Here is a 23,683-nt window from a genome sequence, read left to right on the forward strand (position 1 = left end):
AATTAAGATTATAAAATCAAAGTTCACATAGGCTACTGTTTCTCTCTCCCTGCGCATCTTTGGTAGCCAAACGTATGTCTTTATGGTTGAATAAGAATCACTGTTATAATCATTGGCCAGTACAGAAAATTAAGTAAAACCACAAGTACAAATCCCTACCTCCATCCATGGCTAATTTAGGAAAGGGACCATTTTAGCTAGCTAGCCACCAAGGACAACAACAAAATGAGATGCAACAATTCAAGGTTTATTCTGTCAATGACGTTTTGCTTTTGATGTGATTGGTGTGAAGACAAATCCAAACTGGCTTCCCTTGACACTTTTTTGTTGTCCACCAGGACCATTCACAGTTGAGCTGACTCAGATTAGTTTAACACTGATTGGCTATTATTATTATTTATTTATTTTTACCAAGGGAGGCCAAATGCTCGCTGGCTTCCGTTGCATTCAATGCTACGGGCGGTAACAATGTTATACTCTTTTTGACCAGACAGCATCAGATAGATGGGCTACACATACGCTCGGATGCTTTCTCCGGTAAGATACATTCAGCCTCTTGAAAATTTGGTACGTTTTGGGGGAAACCTGGCTTCCCTTGGCATTCATAAATACACACCACTGGTTATGAATTGCAATTCATACAATGTTACAAATTTGCAATATGTGTTATATGTAAAAATTCAAATTTGTTGTGGCTAATGTTAGCTAGGTGGTTAACACTAACATTATCTTGGTGGCTAACATTAGCTAGGGGTTCAGGGTTAAGGTTAGGAGTTAGGTTAAAGGGTTAAGGTTAGGGGAAAGGTTAGGGTTAGGGGAAAGGTTAGGTAACATGTTAAGTAGTTGCAAAAAAGTCCCTAAAAAGTAGTAAGTAGTTGCAAAGGTGCTATTTAGGTCAAATTCTAAAGTTGTCCGTGATGAGATTCAAACACACCCTTTGGGTTGCTAAGATGTTTGTGTTATATGCCCACCCATTCACCTCGACCAACCACCCTCCTTCCGTTTTTGCCTTAAGTAACCTGTTTTATGTAACATTACCAAACATAACACAGCATATTAATTTGAGAGTCCCGGATTTTCGTTTACTATGTTACTTCTAGTCTATGAGAACAGGCTGTTCATGTAGACTAGTGTCTACAAATGAATGTGATATTTGAGACTCTCTCACACATTTGTGTTAAGTTTGTGTGTGATATGGCTGTAGGAGGGATGTTTATTTCAACATTATAAAGATACACGTGTATTAACAATGACAACACTGTCATGTTGATCTGAGTCTTGCTGTTGGAAAACCACATTAGCGCCAGACTTTCGGGTGTCGCAGATGCACCTCCCCTGACTTCACTCCTCGACTTTCGACTGCAGTCGGTTACTTCAGCCTTACCACTCAAACGAGCCCACTATCAATTGAGTATACTGACGCGACAAGTAGGCCTTTCAAACGGCTCAGTCGGAAGATATTGGACTACTTTAGGAGAAAAACAATTAGCGGGGACTTGTCTTCAAAGAAAAGCCCTCAAAATGAACAATATTGCACTGGAGGGGGATGACCACAGTTTGGAAGTGTCCTCAAAGGGTAAAATCACTGTTAATAATGATGAAGACAAGTCGAGGGAGGGGGTCTTGCCGAGTGGCCTCAGAAAACCCCGCAGTTACAGGCCAAAATCTAAAGATCATAAAAGGCTTAACCCTCACAAATTAGTTTTGCAATATATTGTGCCATGTATGAATTCATATGGTCTGTGCATTCTGGACAATTTTCTCGGAAACAAAATTGGAGAGCGCGTTCTACAAGAAGTCCGACACATTCACCAAGGTGGAAAGATGCAAGAAGGGGAACTTGCAGGTGGAAACTTTGGCAAAAATAAATCCATTCGAGGTGATAAAATTGCGTGGGTGGAAGGGACTGAAACAGGTTGTGAAAACCTTGGCGTTCTATTGACAAGGATGGATAAACTCATCACCTATGCCGACGGTAAACTGGGAAGCTACAAAATTAAAGGGAGGCATAAGGTTAGTAGTATTTTACTCAATCAGGACTGACTGGTATTAATGCACAATCACTCATATTAACCGAGTTAAATTATGCATGTGTTAGTTTATGATGTATAGCCTATTCCTTAGGGCAACAGGTGGAAAAAAACGGTCTATTCATATTTGATTCAATTGACCTGCTCTGTCTTTGTGCTCATATTGATAGTTCTTAGCCTAGACATTGACACCATTCTATAATTATACACAATTACTGAGTAATAGTAAATACTTCAATAAATTATTTATATTTTGTATTTATTATTGTTATTATTATTATACCCAGACACTTTTCATGGGGATGCAAAAGTCGGGGTTGTGGCACTTTGCCATTGTCATGTTTACCTTAGTGGAGAGGACGTGCAGCGAGCGGCTTCAAGAGGGCTACATGCGCCTGGTGGAATCCTCAATGGCGGGGGACACTCCTAACGCACGCGCACAGAAATAAACATATATATATATATATATATATATATTATTTTTTAATATATAAATTGCATTGGAGATGTTTGTGCAAAGGTCAATTACACAAAGTTGTATCTACTTATAAACGTCTGTATTTTATCATTAGCCCAATGAAAAACGCAATTTTAAATGATCACTTTAATTTTACGCCCAAATTTAAAATGAGAGATATTCATCGTTTATCCGTACTTATTTGTAATTGTGCATATAGAATAATATGCATTTATAAGCGTAAATGTAGTCCTAATTGTATGTGATCGTGCGTAGGCGTTCTGAGTCAGTTCAATAGAATGAATGAAGGTCCTCGCTTCCCTCCGCCCCTCTAGTGCTACAACACATCTTGCACGTTCTGTAGTTATATCCAGGTGCCTCATTCGCTGCTTGTTTATAGTTTGGAGTTTAGAGTTGCTGCAGAACATAACTCTTCTGTAACATTTCATTTCTTAAGAATTTAATCTAGTCGTTTCTGAGAGCTTCATTGTTGATAAATATTTATCAGTGAACCTGACATTACCATGCAGTTGCAGTAACAACTTTAGGAGCTGATTTAAGCTGCATTAAATTCCTCATAAATCGTCAAAATGCCTCTTCTGCAACATGTAATGGACACAGAGTTGGAGCGGTTAGCCATGGACCAGATTGTCCCATCTCTACTGGACCAAGGATTCTTTTACGTAGACAACTTTCTAGGAGAATTGGTTGGGCACTTTGTTTTGAACCAAGTGAAAGAGATGCACTACTCTGGAGTTCTGCAGGATGGACAGCTGGCTGGTCCTGGCTCTTTTGGGGTCTCCAAAAGGAACATTAGAGGAGATAAGATAGCCTGGGTCAATGGAGGTGAAACGAGGTGCGAGGCTATTCACCTCCTTCTGACATTAATCGATAAGTTGGTTTCTCTTTGCATCGGTCGACTTGGGAAAAGTATAATTCGAGAAAGATCGAAGGTAAGTTGTGCGACAGTTTTGCATATTTTGAGCGTGTCGATGGTGTTTGAAGGGGGTCACTGTTTTGACGACAGAGCTAATTTAGTAGGCCTGTACAGTACTACATTACTATAAACGCTACAGTTGTGGACACACCTCTAAACATACTATTGATGGAAGAAATATGTATATTGTTATTATAGGATCTAAACTTTATATAACATGTTAGAGTCTGGCCTAGGTCTATATGATGTTCTTACAAATGCACTGTTTATATATAAGGGGTTAAAACAAGTAAAATGTAAACTTTTAATGTCATGTGCACAAATACAGTGAAATGCCTTTCATGCAAGCACTAAACCCAACAATAATCAGTAATCATTATCAATGTAGTAGTAAAAATAACATAAGGTAGAACAAAAACACACAATAAATAAAACTAAGAAGAACATGAGAAGTAAGTAAGTTATACTGTATACAGGGTCAGTTCCAATACTATATTTACAATGTGCAGGGATACTGGAGTGAAAGAGGTACAAACACTACATGTCCAAAAGTATGTGGACACCTGCTCGTTAAACATCTCATTCCAAAATCATGGGCATTAATATGGAGTTGGTCCACCGTTTGCTGCTATAACAGCCTCCACTCTTCTGGGAAGGCTTTCCACTAGATGTCGGAACATTGCCGTGGGGACTTATTTCCGTTCAGCCAGAAGAGCATTAGTGAAGTCGAGCACTGATGTTGGGCTATTAGGCCTGGCTCACAGTCGGCGTTCCAATTCATCCTAGAGGTGTTCGATGGGGTTGAGATCAGGGCTCTGTGCATGCCAGTCAAGTTATTCCACACCGATCATGACAAACCATTTCTGGATTGACCTTATTTGTGCACGCACGAGGGCATTGTCATGCTGAAACAGGAAAGGGCCTTCCCCAAACTTTTGCCACAAAGTTGGAAGCACAGAATAATCTAGAATGTCATTGTATGCTGTAGCATTAAGATTTTCCTTCACTGAAACTAAGTGGCCTAGCCCGAACCATGAAAAACAGCCCAGACATTATTCCTCCTCCATCAAACTTTACAGTTGGCACTACTTTACAGTTGGCACTATGCATTGTCTGTCGTACTGCCAGATAGTGAAGCATGATTCATCACTCCAGAGAACGTGTTTCCACGGCTCCAGAGTCCAATGGCGACGAGCTTTACACCACTCCAGCTGACGCTTGGCTAGGGTGGCTGGAGTCTTCAACGATTTTTGAGCCTTCCTTTCAACCCGCCTGATATAGAGGTCCTGGATGGCAGGGAGCTCGGCCCCAGTGATGTCCTGGGATGTCCGCAGCCTGTCAAGATGCTCTCAATGGTACAGCTGTATAACGTTTTGAGGATTTGATGTCCCACTAGGTCTTCATGACAGTGTGCGTGTGTGGACCATTTTAAGTCCTTGGTGATTTGGACACCGAGGAACCTCTCGACCCGCTCCACTGCACCCCTGTCAATGTAAAACACAACTATTGGGCTATATGGATTTTTATGTCCTAATATTTTATTCTATTCTATTCTATTCATTTAAGAGTTGGCCTATGCATTCTGAATTATATACTTTTTTAATGCATATCAGTCAACTTTTTTAAATGTTGTCAGTGAACTTTGGATTGCCACCATTTTGTGTATTTAATACTCCCCTTTTTACCATCATATATTTGTAATAATTATGAGCCTCAAAGTGTAGGCTTACAGTTGGACCAATTGCTCACATACTGTAAACATACTTCATTACATGTTTTGCAGGGCTTTGTAAAGCATTGTTGCAGAGAGCCATGGCAATCCCACAATCAATTCACAGTAACTTTGATCTTATATGCAGTCAACAGGGAATGCGAACACACGTATGTTGTGTTGATTGCAGTGGAAGTTATGGGTGGTACGTGACTCCTCACACTGCCTATAGCTGTTTGTACTCTCAGAAAATCAGTTTCAAGCAGGAAATAGTGTGTGAACACGATACTACATTGCAACACACCAGACTTGGCCATAGTGTCAGTCAGTACTGCACATCCCACCACCACCCACAGCCCAACACCCTTCTCCCTTTCTCACATCACTGGACCCTGCTCCCAGCCTTATGTGGACAAACCATTTATCAGATGATAATGTGTCAAAAACAGCAGCAAATGATCATGTGTCATTTATTCATGTTAAAGAAGGATTTATAGACGGTTGAGTGCTGCAGTATCTTTGTCACTTGTTTATGTGATAACACTAATTTTAATTGATTTGACTGCTCTGTGGAGATGTTTTATTTGTTGAGATTTGGAAGCAGTTTTGATCAAACATAACAAATGTCAGTGGATTCTAAAGACACAACTTTCCTCATAAGATATCATTACAAAGAAAAGGTGACAAAGCTGAAACCATGTCAAAAGAGTATTTTAGCTGGTTGACACCCAGCCTGTTAATTTGTCTGTTGTCTGGACTGATTTATGAGTCATTGACTGTCGGAGGGGGAGAGAGAGAATGAAAGCGGGATATAGAGGGACATGGAGAGAGATAGGGAAAAGGAGAGAGGGAGGAAGAGGGAGAGAGATGGAAGAGAGGGAGAGAGGCCTGTAGACCTAGCAGTGCTATGTTGCGTCTGCTGGCTCATGCTGGACACGTAGCACTGTCATTAAACCTTCAACATCCTGGCAGCCTGCCAGCTCTGCTCTGTGTGGACTTCACCCTCCTCCCACTCCTCCTTTCTCTTGCTTCATATGTTTTCGCTCTTCTTTGACAACACTGTGTGTACGTGCATACGTGCCCCCACTGTAGACAGTAAACACTGTGTGCGTCATAATACTCCTTTCCTCAGTATGTGCCGACAGGAAATATGCTGCGGTGCAAATAAACTAAAGGATAACTTTATCAGATAAGACCCTTGTGATGTTGCTCCAGAAGAGGCATTTTATTACAGCTTTATTATATGGGTGTGTGTATAATAGTATTCGTTCAACAATCAAAGGAGAGAGATTGTTGAAGGAATAGTCTAAAGGTTGCTGTGAAATTGTTAGGTTGCTGGCATGACACGATTCCAATGCTATTTTTATGGTCATTATATTATCCTTTTGTTTTCGTGTCTGGGGATATTCTTCTTTAAGGAACCTAATATGGACTCTTCCTGGAGAAACTGAAAGTCGCAGGATAAGATGAAGGGTTTATTTCCAAAACGCTATATCCACCAATTTTTCACTTGTGTTTTTTCATCAGAAATGAATGCTTATGGGTACCTTTATGTGTGTGTAAATATTACTGTTCTCAGATTTTTTATTCATAGATTTTAGATGTGTATTAAAATGGGTTTTGTTGCAAAATGCTATATTGTATTTCCAATGTTTAGCTGGAATGGAATGTTCATATCCTGTATATCTACCATATAAATTCAACCCATCATAAATATAGCCTCACGCTACAGTGTTTGATTAGAGCTAGGCTTTGTCCCAAATGTCACCCTATTCCCTATATCAGGGCTCTCCAACCCTGTTCGTGGAGAGCTACCGTCCTATAGGTTTTAACTCTAACCCTGTTCCTGGAGAGCTTACCGTCCTGTAGGTTTTAACTCTAACCCTGTTCCTGGAGAGCTTACCGTCCTATAGGTTTTAACTCTAACCCTGTTCCTGGAGAGCTACCGTCCTGTAGGTTTTAACTCCAACCCTGTTCCTGGAGAGATACCGTCCTATAGGTTTTAACTCTAACCCTGTTCCTGGAGAGCTACCGTCCTGTAGGTTTTAACTCCAACCCTGTTCCTGGAGAGCTACCGTCCTATAGGTTTTAACTCTAACCCTGTTCCTGGAGAGCTACCGTCCTGTAGGTTTTAACTCCAACCCTGTTCCTGGAGAGCTACCGTCCTGTAGGTTTTAACTCTAACCCTGTTCCTGGAGAGCTACCGTCCTGTAGGTTTTAACTCTAACCCTGTTCCTGGAGAGCTACCGTCCTGTAGGTTTTAACTCCAACCCTGTTCCTGGAGAGCTACCGTCCTATAGGTTTTAACTCCAACCCTGTTCGTGGAGAGCTACCGTCCTGTAGGTTTTAACTCCAACCCTGTTCCTGGAGAGCTACCGTCCTATAGGTTTTAACTCTAACCCTGTTCCTGGAGAGCTACCGTCCTGTAGGTTTTAACTCTAACCCTGTTCCTGGAGAGCTACCGTCCTGTAGGTTTTAACTCTAACCCTGTTCCTGGAGAGCTACCGTCCTGTAGGTTTTAACTCTAACCCTGTTCCTGGAGAGCTACCGTCCTGTAGGTTTTAACTCTAACCCTGTTCCTGGAGAGCTACCGTCCTATAGGTTTTAACTCTAACCCTGTTCCTGGAGAGCTACCGTCCTGTAGGTTTTAACTCTAACCCTGTTCCTGGAGAGCTACCGTCCTGTAGGTTTTAACTCTAACCCTGTTCCTGGAGAGCTACCGTCCTGTAGGTTTTAACTCTAACCCTGTTCCTGGAGAGCTACCGTCCTGTAGGTTTTAACTCCAACCCTGTACCTGGAGAGCTACCATCCTGTAGAGTTAAAACCTACAGGAGTATAGCTCTCCAGGAACCGGGTTAGAGTTAAAACCTACAGGAGTATAGCTCTCCAGGAACCGGGTTAGAGTTAAAACCTACAGGAGTGTAGCTCTCCAGGAACCGGGTTAGAGTTAAAACCTACAGGAGTGTAGCTCCTGTAGGTGTGGCTGGAGCGCAATCAGTGGAATGGTTTCAAATACATCAAACACATTGTTTCCATGTGTTTGATGCCCATTCCATTTGTGACGTTCCAGCCATTATTATGAGCCTTCCTCCCCTCATCAGCCTCCACTGGTATACAGTATCTCGTTTTGCACAACAATGTGATTGTTTGTCTCTGAAATAAAACCATAAACTGATAGTTTTCAAACACATTCATGTCTGTCATCTAAAAACCCCATGACATGATTAGATGTGGGAAAACACACCAATGTCTTTCATAAGTTCTTTGAACAAAATAGCTAATTTACCAACATTTGTGAAATTGGATATATAGCCTTTTGGAATGAAACTATTCACATACTTTTAGTCTGTTTTCCCTGAAATGAGACCACAGATCAGTCCCTTTGTCCACTTTCCATTCTAAAGTTTCTAGCTTGGAGGAAATGCATAGTTTTTTCACCACAGCTGGTCTTGACAAACAAAGAATTTTGGGATGTCACTTGTTAAGCAACACAGTAGCTGAATTCCATGTGTAGGCAGTCTGAGTCCAGTGACCTTTTCCTATAATGTGTGAGGACCAAAGGTCAAATCTTTCTGGGCAGGATCTCAGTGGAACCCTCTTCCTGTTTCCTGAGAGTTCCTAAGGCACAGCTGTTTGTGCTGCGAGAATAGTGCTGTGGAATCCCTAGTTGAAGGTCATATCATAATCTGTCACATACTCACTATTTACAGTGCCTTGAGAAAGAATTCACACCTCTTGACTTTTTCCACATTTTGTTGTGTTACAGCCTGAATTAAAAAGGATTACAGTTAGATTTTTTTGTCATTGGTCTGCACACGATACCTCATAATGTCAAAGTGGAAATATGTTTTTAGAATATTTTACAATGAATTAAAACTGAAAGCTGACATGTTTTCAGTCGCTAAGTATTCAACCCCTTTGTTATGGCAAGTCTAAATAAGTTACATGGACTCACTCTGCCTGCAATAGTAGTGTTTTAACATGATTTTTGAATGACTACGTCATCTCTGTACCCCACTAATACAATTATCTGTAAGGTCCCTCAATTGAGCAGTGAATTTCAAACACAGACTGCTTCCAGCAGGACAACACACTGCTTCCAGCAGGACAATAACCTAAAACACAAGGCCAAATCTACACTTGAATTGCTTACCAAGAAGACAGTGAATGTTCCTGAGTGGCCTAGTTACAGTTTTGACTTAAATCTACTTGAAAATCTATGGCAGCCTGAAAATGGTTTGTTTACCAATGATCTAATTTGACAGAGCTTGAAGAATTTTGAAAAGGATAATGGACAAATGTTGCACAATTCAGGTGTGGAAAGCTCTTAGAGACTGTTGTGGAAATTCTACACACGGGACACTTGAAATCAATCTTAAATGAATCATTATTTATTAAAAGCAAGCTGGAGAAGTCACAGTCAAACTTAGATGCATAAAGTACCAATCTGAAGTGATGACACAGAAGACAATAATAACATTTTAAAAAGGCTGTCTCTTCCTATGATAAAATTTTCCATCACAAGACTTAATCAGAAAGACTCACAGCTGTGTTTGCTGCCAAAGGTGCTTCTAAATCAAATCAAATCAAATGTATTTATATAGCCCTTCATACATCAGCTGATATCTCAAAGTGCTGTACAGAAACCCAGCCTAAACCCCCAAACAGCAAGCAATGCAGGTGTAGAAGCATGGTGGCTAGGAAAAACTCCCTAGAAAGGCCAAAACCTAGGAAGAAACCTAGAGAGGAACCAGGCTATGAGGGGTGGCCAGTCCTCTTTTGGCTGTGCCGGGTGGAGATTATAACAGAACATGGCCAAGATGTTCAAATGTTCATAAATGACCAGCATGGTCAAATAATAATAATCACAGTAGTTGTCGAGGGTGCAGCAAGTCAGCACCTCAGGAGTAAATGTCAGTTGGCTTTTCATAGCCAATCATTAAGAGTATCTCTACCACTCCTGCTGTCTCTAGAGAGTTGAAAACAGCAGGTCTGGGACAGGTAGCACGTCCGGTGAAGAGGTCAGGATTCCATAGCCGCAGGCAGAACAGTTGAAACTGGAGCAACAGCATGGCCAGGTGGACTGGGGACAGCAAGGAGTCATAATGCCAGGTAGTCCTGAGGCATGGTCCTAGGGCTCAGGTCCTCCGAGAGAGAGAAAGAAAGAGAGAAAGAGAGAATTAGAGAGAGCATACTTAAATTCACAGAGGACACCGGATAAGACAGGATAAGTACTCCAGATATAACAAACTGACCCTAGCCCCCCGATACATAAACTACTGCAGCATAAATACTGGAGGCTGAGACAGGATGGGTCAGGAGACACTGTGGCCCCATCCGATGATACCATCGGATAGGGCCAAACAGGAAGGATATAACCCCACCCACTTTGCCAAAGCACAGCCCCCACACCACTAGAGGGATATCTTCAACCACCAACTTACCATCCTGAGACAAGGCCGAGTATAGCCCACAAAGATCTCTGCCACAACCCAAGGGGGGGGGGGCGCCAACCCAGACAGGAAGATCACAACAGTGACTCAACCCACTCAAGTGACGCACCCCTCCTAGGGACGGCATGAAAGAGCACCAGTAAGCCAGTGACTCAGCCCCTGTAATAGGGTTAGAGGCAGAGAATCCCAGTGGAAAGAGGGGAACCGGCCAGGCAGAGACAGCAAGGGCGGTTCGTTGCTCCAGAGCCTTTCCGTTCACCTTCACACTCCTGGGCCAGACTAGACTCAATCATATGACCCACTGAAGAGAAGAGACTTCAATAAAGACTTAAAGGTTGAGACCGAGTCTGCGTCTCTCACATGGGTAGGCAGACCATTCCATAAAAATGGAGCTCTATAGGTGAAAGCCCTGCCTCCAGCTGTTTGCTTAGAAATTCTAGGGACAATTAGGAGGCCTGCGTCTTGTGACCGTAGCGTACGTGTAGGTATGTACGGCAGGACCAAATCAGAGAGATAGGTAGGAGCAAGCCCATGTAATGCTTTGTAGGTTAGCAGTAAAACCTTGAAATCAGCCCTTGCCTTAACGGGAAGCCAGTGTAGGGAGGTGTCATGACTTTGTATTAGTTAAGGTGACTACTGTTGCTCATCAAATTATTAAAGTTTCTAATTACGTGATTAACTGAATCAAGCAATTATTATCTCATTAACTTGGGGCACCATGGGAAAACTACTTTTTATTGAGTTTCTATTTCCCAAATTAACTCAAAGAATATCAGAATATCGATTTTACAACAGTCGCTAATTAACCAGTTACCTCTACCATCTCGTTCTGAACGTCGTATAGTCTGGGAATCTGCATGGACCCGGGTCTCACCAATGAGTTCGTACCACACCAATGGCTGGCTCATATGTCCTCTGCTCTAGGAATTGCTTATGACCGAGTCAGGTCGCTCCTGAAAGCGATCGACAGAAATAACCCTAAATTGGGCCCAACTAGTATTATCTTCAGAATGCCTGCATCGGCTGGTACTTATGCCCTAGCTCGTAGCATTCAGTAGACCTCCCCTACACACCGGCTTTCGTCAGAAATACCACAGGGGTGGTTCCCTCCAGACCAGTATCTGGGTGCAATTGAACGTCACAAACACACACACACTTCTCTCCCACACTAGTCCTGCCTATAGCTATTAATGGTATGTATGTATCTTGCTACAAAATATTTATGGAATTAACCCAACAGTGCGGCCTATTCCTATATTAGATTCCTCACAGGGGGCACCAATATGTTGTGATGTTGTATTAGTTAATGTGACGACTGTTGCTCATCGAATGATTAAAGTTTCTAATTGCGTGATTAACTGAATCAAGCAATTATTAACTCATTAACCTGGGGCACCATGGGAAAACTCGTTTTTATTGAGTTTCTATTTCCCAAATTAACTCAAAGAATATCATAATATCGATTTTACAGCCGCTAATTAACCAGTTACCTCTACCATCTCATTCTGAACGTCGTATAGTCCGTGAATATGCACGGACCCGGGTCTCACCAATGAGTTCGTACCACACCAATCTTAGTTGAATATTTATGTACTGTAAAGCTAAAATTATGATAAAAGATACACATAGACAAAAAACATTATAGGCTATTGATTAGAACTTAGTATAAAGGGCCAACACACTATGGCGCGTTTTACCCAAAATGGGGATTTCAAAGAGAGAAAAAGAGAAAGTACACGAGAGAAATATACATTTGGGTGAATTTGTCAGCTATGCTTATTCTAACCCTAGCCTTGCCCCAAACTGCTGCTCTTATTGGTCAGAATATAATGATGTAATTACGTGGGGAAGTTATCTGTGGATCCTCCGTGTGGACTGTTCAGGCTGCTCGATGATGCACTTCTCCGGCGCGCCTTTCTAGTCATCCTCACGATGTCAGTGTCCTTTTGGCTTAGGAGTCTGTTCCCTCACCCTTGCTATGGAAGGGGTCTTCTGAGGACAGACAGCTCAGTAGCTCAGAGCTCACAGCATAGGAATGAAACCTTTTAGATACCACGATTCGCTGGGATTGGATGCTAAGGGGGTCCGGCTTGAATTCACCCGCTTAGACACAGCTACTCATCCGTAGCTTGGGTAGAAAAATATTTCTTCGTCTTCAAACTTGTGTTGCGTTCTGGGTTCGTTGAGATTTTAGACCTTGGCTGCAGCTTGGGTCACGTAGTCTTCCCTGTAAATTCTTTACTCACAGGTTTTAGACCCTTGGGTCAGAAGTGGGCGTAACCGCCTTTAGGGCAATTCTCTGGGCGTACCAAGATATGAGGACAAGGTCTAGATTTGACTCAAATCCAATTTTAGACAACTAACTTCACATATCATCTTTCCCAAAACATTCTCTTTGATTTGGATATTTTCCATACAACGTACAATGTATAAACATCAAACATATACTAGGAAAACCTTTAATAACAAAACTAAAATTACATACATTTTTATATTCCATCTATCGTCATGACCACCATTGTGGCTGACGGAAACCATTGTTCCAAAGTCCCTTTATTTCATGTTTAATGTTCTGAGGCTGGTTCTCCATAGTAACAGGACAAAGGAATTTGTCTGTGGCCTGAGATTTACCAGGGGCGTGAGGGGTCATAAAACCCCCACATCTTCAGACCCCTAGATCTCTCCTCTTCTGTTGGGGTTGAGAGATAATCTGTAGGGTTGTGGTCTCCTGTAACCTGACCTGATTAGGACAGTCATGACAGAGGCTATGTCACGGTTTTCTTCCTGGGAAGGAGAGGTGGATCAAAACGCAGCGTGGTTATAGTTCATGGTTCTTTAATAAGAAAACTCAAACATGAACAAACTATAAAACAATAAACGTGAAAACCAAAACAGCCTTATCTGGTGCAGTAAACACAAAGACAGGAAACAATCACTCACAAAATACCCAAAGAATATGGCTGCCTAAATATGGTTCCCAATCAGAGACAACAATAAACACCTGCCTCTGATTGAGGACCAATCTAGGCAACCATAGACTTACCTAGACACCTAAACTGAACACAACCCCATAAATCTACAAAAACCCCTAGACAAGTCAAAACACATAAATCACCCATATCACACCCTGGCCTAACTAAAATAATAAAGAAAACAAAGATAACTAAGGCCAGGGCGTGACAGTACCCCCCCAAAGGTGCGGACTCCCGGCCGCACCTGGGTGGGCGTCTGTCCACGGTGGCGGCTCTGGCCACTCCACCATAGTCTTAGTCCGCTTTTTTAGCATCCTTTGAGTGGCGACCCTCGCCGCCGACCTTGGCCTAGTAACCCTAACAAAGGGCCCACCTGGACTGAGGGGTGCCTCATTACTGAGGAAGCTCAGGCCCGAGGGGTAGCTCAGGACTAAGAGGTAGCTCAGACTGAATGGCGGCTCTGGCGGATCCTGGCTGACTGGCGGCTCTGGCGGATCCTGGATGACTGGCGGCTCTGGCGGATCCTGGCTGACTGGCGGATCCTGGCTGACTGGCGGCTCTGGCGGATCCTGGCTGACTGGCGGCTCCCTGCAGACGGGAGACTCTGGCGGCTCTGGACAGACGGGAGACTCTGGCGGCTCTGGACAGACGGGAGACTCTGGCGGCTCTGGACAGACGGGAGACTCTAGCGGCTCTGGACAGACGAGAGACTCTAGCGGCTCTGGACAGACGGGAGACTCTAGCAGCTCTGGACAGACGGGAGACTCTAGCAGCTCTGGACAGACGGGAGACTCTAGCAGCTCTGGACAGATGGGAGACTCTGCTAGCGCTGGAGAGGAGGAAGACTCTAGCAGCGCTGGACAGACGAGGCGCACTGTAGGCCTGGTGCGTGGTGCCGGCGCTGGTGTTACTGGGCCGAGGAAACGCACCTCAGGGCGAGTGCGGGGAAGAGGAACAGGGAGTACTGGGCTCCTGACACACATAGGAAGCCTGGTGCGGGGGGGCTGCCACCGGAGGGCTGGTGCGTGTAGGTGGCACTGGATAGACCGGACCGTGCAGGCGCACTGGAGCTCTTGAGCACCAAGCCTGCCCAACCTTACCTGGCTCGATGCCCACTCTAGCCTGGCCGATCCGAGGAGCTGGAATGTACCGCACCGGGCTATGCACCTGCACTGGAGACACCGTGCGCTCCACAGCATAAAACTGTGCCTGCCCAGTCTCTCTGGCTCTCCGGTAAGCACCGGAAGTTGCCGCAGGTCTCCTACCTGGCTTCGCCATACTTCCTGTGTGACCCCCCCCAAGAAATTTTAGGAGCTGACTCTCGGGCTTCCTACCACGCCGCCGTGCTCGTTTCTCCAACTCCATTCTCCTGTAACCTTCCTCGCACTGCTCCATCGAATCCCAGGCGGGCTCCGGCACTCTCCCTGGGTCGACCGCCCACCTGTCCATCACTTCCCAAGTTGTATAGTCCAGATTCTGCTACCATGTCCCGAAATCCTGACATCGCTGCCTCTCCTGCTCCTCGTAATGCCGCCTCTCTGCTTTCGCTGCCTCCAGCTCTGCTTTGGGGCGGCGATATTCCCCTGGCTCTGCCCAGGGTCCTTTTCCGTCCAACTCGTCCTCCCATGTCCATGAGTCTTGTGATGCTGGCTGCTTCTCCTGCTGCCGCTGCCTCTCCTGCTGTTGCTGCTGCTGCTTTTCACCACGCCGCTTGGTCCTGTTGTGGTGGGTGATTCTTTCACAGTTTTTTTCCTGGGAAGGAGAGGCGGACCAAAACGCAGCGTGGTTATAGTTCATGGTTCTTTAATAAGAAAACTCAAACATGAACAAACTACAAAACAATAAACGTGAAAACCAAAACAGCCCTATCTGGTGCAGTAAACACAAAGACAGGAAACAATCACCCACAAAATACCCAAAGAATATGGCTGCCTAAATATGGCTCCTAATCAGAGACAACAATAAACACCTGCCTCTGATTGAGAACCAATCTAGGCAACCATAGACTTACCTAGACACCTAAACTGAACACAACCCCATAAATCTACATAAAACCCTAGACAAGACAAAACACATAAATCACCCATATCACACCCTGGCCTAACTAAAATAATAAAGAAAACAAAGATAACTAAGGCCAGGGCGTGACAGGCTAGCACTGGAGTAATATGATCAAATTATTTGGTTCTAGTCAGGATTCTAGCAGCCGTATTTAGCACTAACTGAAGTTCATTTAGTGCTTTATCTGGGTAGCCGGAGAGTAGAGCATTGCAGTAATCTAACCTAGAAGTAACAAAAGCATGGATTCATTTTTCTGCATCATTTTTGGACAGAAAGTTTCTGATTTTTGCAATGTTACGTAGATGGAAAAAAGCTGTCTTTGAAACAGTCTTGATATGTTCGTCAAAAGAGAAATCAGGGTCCAGAGTAACGCCGAGGTCCTTCACAGTTTTATTTGAGACGGCTGTACAACCATTAAGATTAATTGTCAGATTCAACAGAAGATCTCAGAAGATCTTGAAAATCAAGATCAAGAGAGCTTTTGCCGTTCTGCTCCACGGGAGGTTTCTGTCCTCCCTGAGCTCGGCTTAGGACTCCTGCGTTACCGTTTGACAGGTGTACCGCCCTTCTACAAAGTATTGACTCAGGGGTGTGAATACTTATGTAAATGAGATATTTCTGTATTTATACATTTTACACACAATACATTTTCTACAATTTCTAAAAACATTTTTCCACTTTGTCATTATTGGGTATTGTGTGTAGATGGGTGAGAATTATTATTTTTTTAATCCATTTTAAATTCAGGCTTTAACAAAACAAAATATGGACTAATTCAAAGGCACTGTACATCTATTAAACAAATAAATCCTTGTCCGATTACGTTCCTTTGTGTCTACACCTACTAGCCTTAACTTGTGATCCATATCTGATGCCCAAATGAAATGTTACATGACAGAATGTCACTTGGCCTCTAGTAAACCCTCTATCTGACCCAATGTGCCCACCCCTGGTTGTAACCACACGTGTCTTCATCTGCATTGCTTTGAGGGCTTTTCTTGGCTTTCTTATCACAAGATAGATTACCACAGTTTGGTTAATTGTGCTTCCTTGGATGCTGACTGAATGCACGTAGGCCATTTCTGCTGAAACCACAATGCTCCCTCCCCAAACAACGCTTACAGGAAATGTTCTGCAACCAAGATATTAACCCATAAATGTCTTCATGTTATATTTTTTATCTCTGATTTGCAGAAACTATTTCTGTATTCTTAGAATATAGTCAAGGCATTTCCACAAATATTTTCTCACAAAAAAGGCTTCTGTCATGATGTACACTACAGTTATCATGTTACATATTGTCACATGATCAGCGATTATACAGATGATGATGTGTATCAGACTGAGAACTAATGTTTTGTGGTTTGTTTTGTCTGTTTCAGGCGATGGTGGCGTGTTATCCAGGAAAAGGAACAGGATATGTGAAACATGTGGACAATCCCAATGCTGACGGTCGCTGCATCACCTGTATCTACTACCTCAACAAAAACTGGAACCCCCAGGTGAGCGGCAGATTTCTAACATATTTATGACATATTATTGCATATATTTAATTTCGGGAAAAAAGTAGATGATGCTTAACCAACGCGAGTAGAGGTGGAACCTAAAAATGTATAGAGATCATTGGACAGGAAAAGGCTCACCATAAAAAAATATTTGTTTTATTTCGACAAGTTGAAAAAATTGATGTTTTGGCCTTCAATGGTCTTCTGCAGAAGGTATTTGAAGGCTGAAACGTCTAGCTTTTAAACTTGTCTCATAAAACTAAGCGTTTGCTGTCCAATTTAATTCTATCAATTCTATTTAATTTCGTACATATTCTTATGCCGTTTTATATGTTTTTTACTATGGGATACACCCACAGTCCTTTCAGATTACAGTTTGGTTTTCAAGACAGTCACTGTACTGTTTAATTGTTCGGCTCCCTTTATAACATCAGGATTCTTGTCATATTTATGCTTTATATTTAGAGACAATGAAAATGTGAGATATTGCCGTCCACTGTTTGTTGGATAACCCCCTCTGATTTAGGATCTTTGTAAATCGCAGAGCAAGCCTCTTACGGCTCAACTTGCTATTCTGTAAAGCTGAAATGAACAATGTGTCTTTGTTATTTTGGCAGGAGCATGGAGGAATTCTTCGCATTTTTCCCGAAGGCAAATCCTACGTTGCAGATGTTGAGCCCCTGTTTGACAGACTGCTGTTCTTTTGGTCAGATAGAAGGAATCCGCATGAGGTGCAGCCTTCATATGCAACAAGGTCTGTTTGATGCATCATACTGTTATTATTATACTGATAATTGCTCAGTTAAGTAATATGCAACAAGGTCTGTTTGATGCAACATACTGTTATTACACTGATAATTATTCATATGCAAAAATGTCTGAATCTGCGGTTGAATGCATCATACTGTTATTATTATACAGAAGACATTTCTCAGTTAATTTTCTTGACACTGTTAGATTTTCATAAAATGCTAAAGAAGATGTAATGTAATTATGTATTCAGAATATTGCTTTGTTCCAGATATGCTATAACCGTGTGGTATTTCGATTCAGAAGAAAGGGCGGAGGCAAAGAGACGGTTTAGAGACTTAACAGGTACATTTCTCCATTGGATTATTTGACTTACTTCTGCGTGTAAAGAAAAACATTCGGTAACACTTTACATGAAGTTGCTCTTATTCCTGCGTAGTAACATTGCAGTTGCTACAGTCAGGTTAACTGGCATCAGGTTACACCATGTATCCTAATGTAACCTAATCCTTTACTTAGTCGCTACATCCATTTTCAGATTTATAGATTAATCATATACACCTATTGATTCTTGAAAAATGTAACATATAAATGCCTCATTAACTTAGTTCAACTGTCGTACCCCATCAGAACCCAAAATATAAGCTTGCTTTACTACAATGTTTGTAACCAATTTAAATGTAAACACACACTGTATAGCCTCAAAACATGTTTAAGGGCTCGAGGGCTTTGTTCAGTCTGGAAAGCTGAAGCGTTACAGATTCCACGATAGAAATGTAAAGGTGATTTTTGATTGAGCCGACATATGCAGCATTTACCGTGAATGCAGTCTCAGCTAAAATGGGAAAATTGCCTTTAAATTTCAAACACGCTGTAAAGCTGAAATTCAGCAAGCCATATTGAATAGAGCCCTAAAACTATAATTTATACAGTAGTTTTAAGTCCTTGCATCCATAACTCTGTCTATGAATTTTAGAGTGGTTCCATTTCTCCAGGCCCATCTCCCAGCCTTTTACCAAAGAAAAGGGGGGCGACAGCTTTGTTATTATTTAAATGAAGGATTCTAACTTTAATGGCATTAATCTATTTCAGCCTCCACCCAAGACCCGGACGGAAGCAGTACTCCCTGAACTTTGACCTTATAAGAGACTCCATCCTGTGTGACACAATACAACACTGGATCCCGAATAATTTGTGCTGACAGAGTTGTCATGCTTTGGTCTAATCACTGTTTGGACTGTGCTGTGGTACCTCTTCTAAACGCTACAAAGATGTTGAAAGCTACAAAGATGTGTGGTTGTGGTAGATGATAAATGATAAGAAGAGACGTTAATGGCTTTGTGCATATATTTAGAAATAAAATTATTTTCTGCTCTTTCAATAACAGCGATTCTCGTCATTGTATTTAAATGAATCAACCCAAATAATACTGTACTACTTCCTGAAATGTCTTTATAGAATATGGTTAAAGAATGTAGTTGGGTTAAAATCAACTGAATTTTCTCCTTTAACTACTGCTATTCTAAAATAATTGTTTACCAGTTCATGCATGAGAGAGAGAGAGAGAGAGAGAGAGAGAGAGAGAGAGAGAGAGAGAGAGAGAGAGAGAGAGACAGAGAGAGAGAGAGAGAGAGAGAGAGAGAGAGAGAGAGAGAGAGAGAGAGAGAGAGACACAGAGAGAGAGAGAGAGAGAGAGAGAGAGAGAGAGAGAGAGAGAGGGGTGTGTGCATGCTCACGTGTGTATTATACAATTTGGCTCATCTATAATTATTAAAATGTTTGCATGTAAATCTTGAACAGTAAAGATGAATTGAGGTGACAATGTTATGATGAAAATCACTAAGGCCTAGATTCAATCAGATCAAGCGTTAACTGACGATAGCTGACACCTGCATAGCTGATGTTTTGGCGCTGTTTGAGGTGGAACAGCATTGGAGATGTCAAATCGCAGCTGCTCTTGATCATTGTCAGGAAGCCACAGCCGTCACACTTCCGTTAGACGTTCAGAATGAGAAAGTATAGACTATATAGAAATAATGACGCTCAAGCTGAAAATCATTAAACAAACGAATGAGGATTTCTAGCAGCCTAATCGAGGTGTAGATTACATCTTACATTCCAGTATTCCAACTTGTAAACAAGGCTGCATGGGATTTCTTTTAATGCGACTCCATGCGGCCGATGGCAATGTCCGCTTTAGGTATGTGCCAGGTGCCGCTTGTTGATTTGACAGCGCTAACGCTGTTCCCCCTACATCACCGCCAAAACATCCAAAACAGGTGTGAGATATCACCGGTTAACGCTTGATCTGAATGAATTGGGGTCCTCAATAAAAATCAGAATGGGCACCTGTCAGGCACCCTGTCACACTGTCACATCGTCGTGACTTGTTTTAAGCTGGTAATGCAATCTGGAGCACTCAAGGGCCAATCCAAAATGGCGCCTCTATTTTTCTATGTGGTGCACTACTTTACACCAGATCAGCTTCTGTATATACGCCTTGTGAGAAAAAAATCAATTGTTGATGCAACATTCAACTGTTTACAGAGGTGGTGAATGAAAAACTGTTCATTGTGGATATACAGCACTCTATGTGTGGTTGTTATCTGTAATGGATTTTTGTGCTTAAAATCAGCTTGCATGCTGGTCAGCCAAGCTGGTGGATACAGTCTATAGTATGGTGAATAATGTGGTTTTGTTAATGTTTGTTACTTATATTCAAGACAAATACAATTATTTTCCACCTGAATATTGTCACAGTTTGTACTACATTTGTATCATAAAAAGGGTTAGGGTGAGGGTTAAACATTTGGTTAGAGTTAGGGTGGAACTGGGTTGTGGTCATGAAGCTAGGGTTAGAGTTAGCGTCGGGTTTCGGTTAGGGTTAGGGACATGAAGCTAACCCTAGCTTACCCTAGCTTCATGTCCACACCCCAGTTCAACCCTTAGTCTAGCCATAAACCCAACCCTAAGCCTAACCCTAACCCTAAACCAAACCCTGACCCTAACCCTAACTTCATGTCCATACCCGGTTCAACCTAGTTCAACCTAGAGGCGTGTTAAGCATCAAATCACCTCCACCTTACCTGACACCCTAGACCCACTTCAATTTGCATACTGCCATTGCACTGCACGCTGCCCCATCCCACCTGGACAAGAGGAATACCTATGTAAGAATGCTGGTCAGACTATAGCTCAGCCTTCAACACCATACTACCCACCAGGCTCATCATTAAGCTCGGGGCCCTGGGGCTGAGCCCCGCACTGTGCAACTGGCTCCTGGACCTCCTGACTGGCCACACCCAGCTGGTACAGGTAGGAAACAACACCTGCACTATGCTGATCCTCAACACAGGGTTGCGTGCTCAGACCCCTCCTGTACTCCCTGTTCACTCATGACTGTATGGCCACGAATGCCTCGAACTCAATCATGAAGTCTGCAGACGACACAACAGTAGCAGGCCTGATTACCAACAATGACGAGACAGCCTACATGGAGGAGGTGAGGGCCCTGGCGGAGTGGTGCCAGGAAAATAACCTCTCCCTCAATGTCAACAAAACGAAGGAGTTGATCGTGGACTTAAGGAGACAACAGAGAGAGCACGCCCCTATTCACATGGACGGACCGCAGGGTCCTCGGCGTACACATCAATGACAATCTGAAATGGTCCACCCACACAGACAGTGTGGTGAAGAGGAGGCTGAAGAAATTTGACTTGTCACCTATAACCTCACAAACTTTTACAGATGTACAATTGAGAGCATCCTGTCGGGCTGTATTACCGCCTGGTACGGCAACTGCACCTCCCGCAACCGCAGGGTTCTCCAGAGGGTGGTGCGATCTGCCCAAAGCAACACCGGGGGCACACTGCCTACCCTTCAGGACACCTACACCACCGGATGTCACAAACAGGATCATCAAGGACATCAACCACCCGAGCCACGGCCTGTTCAACCTGCTTTCATCCAGAAGGGGAGGTCATTACAGGTGCATCAAAGCTGGGACCGATAGACTGAAAAACAGCTTCTATCTTAAGGCCCTCAGACTGTTAAATAGCCATCACTAGTTGGCTACCACCCAGTTACTCAAATCAAATCAAATTGTATTAGTCACATGCGCCGAATACAACAGGTGTAGGTAGACCTTACAGTGAAATGCTTACTTATAAGCAATGCAGTTTAAACAAAAAAAGGATAAGAATAAGAGATAAAAGTAACAAGTAATTAACGAGCAGCAGTAAAATAACAATAGAGAGACTATATACAGGGGGGTACCGATACAGAGTCAATGCGCAGGGGCACCGGTTAGTTGAGGTAGTATGTACAGTGCCTTGCGAAAGTATTCGGCCCCCTTGAACTTTGCGACCTTTTGCCACATTTCAGGCTTCAAACATAAAGATATAAAACTGTATTTTTTTGTGAAGAATCAACAACAAGTGGGACACAATCATGAAGTGGAACGACATTTATTGGATATTTCAAACTTTTTTAACAAATCAAAAACTGAAAAATTGGGCGTGCAAAATTATTCAGCCCCCTTAAGTTAATACTTTGTAGCGCCACCTTTTGCTGTGATTACAGCTGTAAGTCGCTTGGGGTATGTCTCTATCAGTTTTGCACATCGAGAGACTGAAATTTTTTCCCATTCCTCCTTGCAAAACAGCTCGAGCTCAGTGAGGTTGGATGGAGAGCATTTGTGAACAGCAGTTTTCAGTTCTTTCCACAGATTCTCGATTGGATTCAGGTCTGGACTTTGATTTGTCCATTCTAACACCTGGATATGTTTATTTTTGAACCATTCCATTGTAGATTTTGCTTTATGTTTTGGATCATTGTCTTGTTGGAAGACAAATCTCCGTCCCAGTCTCAGGTCTTTTGCAGACTCCATCAGGTTTTCTTCCAGAATGGTCCTGTATTTGGCTCCATCCATGTTCCCATCCATTTTAACCATCTTCCCTGTCCCTGCTGAAGAAAAGCAGGCCCAAACCATGATGCTGCCACCATGTTTGACAGTGGGGATGGTGTGTTCAGGGTGATGAGCTGTGTTGCTTGCACGCCAAACATAACGTTTTGCATTGTTGCCAAAAAGTTCAATTTTGGTTTCATCTGACCAGAGCACCTTCTTCCACATGTTTGGTGTGTCTCCCAGGTGGCTTGTGGCAAACTTTAAACAACACTTTTTATGGATATCTTTAAGAAATGGCTTTCTTCTTGCCACTCTTCCATAAAGGCCAGATTTGTGCAATATACGACTGATTGTTGTCCTATGGACAGAGTCTCCCACCTCAGCTGTAGATCTCTGCAGTTCATCCAGAGTGATCATGGGCCTCTTGGCTGCATCTCTGATCAGTCTTCTCCTTGTATGAGCTGAAAGTTTAGAGGGACGGCCAGGTCTTGGTAGATTTGCAGTGGTCTGATACTCCTTCCATTTCAATATTATCGCTTGCACAGTGCTCCTTGGGATGTTTAAAGCTTGGGAAATCTTTTTGTATCCAAATCCGGCTTTAAACTTCTTCACAACAGTGTCTCGGACATGCCTGGTGTGTTCCTTGTTCTTCATGATGCTCTCTGCGCTTTTAACGGACCTCTGAGACTATCACAGTGCAGGTGCATTTATACGGAGACTTGATTACACACAGGTGGATTGTATTTATCATCATTAGTCATTTAGGTCAACATTGGATCATTCAGAGATCCTCACTGAACTTCTAGAGAGAGTTTGCTGCACTGAAAGTAAAGGGGCTGAATAATTTTGCACGCCCAATTTTTCAGTTTTTGATTTGTTAAAAAAGTTTGAAATATCCAAT

The 23,683-nt window shown here is 42.8% G+C and overlaps 1 protein-coding gene across 2 annotated transcripts; it reads left to right on the forward strand.

Moving 5' to 3' along the window:
• Positions 1 to 1,377: 1,377 nt before the first annotated feature.
• LOC112256840 (prolyl hydroxylase EGLN3) lies at positions 1,378 to 19,257 on the forward strand. 2 transcript variants are annotated; one of them, XM_024430379.2, is made up of 5 exons: positions 1,378 to 2,013; positions 17,004 to 17,123; positions 17,744 to 17,880; positions 18,148 to 18,221; positions 18,969 to 19,257. In XM_024430379.2, the coding sequence occupies exons 1-5, from the start codon at positions 1,522 to 1,524 to the stop codon at positions 19,004 to 19,006; spliced, it is 861 nt and encodes a 286-aa protein (XP_024286147.2). In that variant the 5' UTR covers positions 1,378 to 1,521; the 3' UTR covers positions 19,007 to 19,257. The 2 variants fall into 2 exon arrangements, with proteins under 2 accessions (XP_024286147.2, XP_042181235.1); XM_042325301.1 differs by lacking the exon at positions 1,378 to 2,013 and adding an exon at positions 2,825 to 3,440.
• Positions 19,258 to 23,683: the final 4,426 nt, after the last annotated feature.

Source organism: Oncorhynchus tshawytscha, linkage group LG08 (genome assembly GCF_018296145.1).
Source record: "Oncorhynchus tshawytscha isolate Ot180627B linkage group LG08, Otsh_v2.0, whole genome shotgun sequence".
Taxonomy (NCBI): domain Eukaryota; kingdom Metazoa; phylum Chordata; class Actinopteri; order Salmoniformes; family Salmonidae; genus Oncorhynchus; species Oncorhynchus tshawytscha.

Coding starts and splice junctions, on each gene's coding strand:
- LOC112256840 (XM_024430379.2), top strand. CDS start 1,522: ATGAACAATATTGCACTGGAGGGGGATGACCACAGTTTGGAAGTGTCC. Junction 17,124..17,743: donor ACAAAAACTGGAACCCCCAG/GTGAGCGGCAGA, acceptor TTATTTTGGCAG/GAGCATGGAGGAATTCTTCG. Junction 18,222..18,968: donor ACGGTTTAGAGACTTAACAG/GTACATTTCTCC, acceptor AATCTATTTCAG/CCTCCACCCAAGACCCGGAC.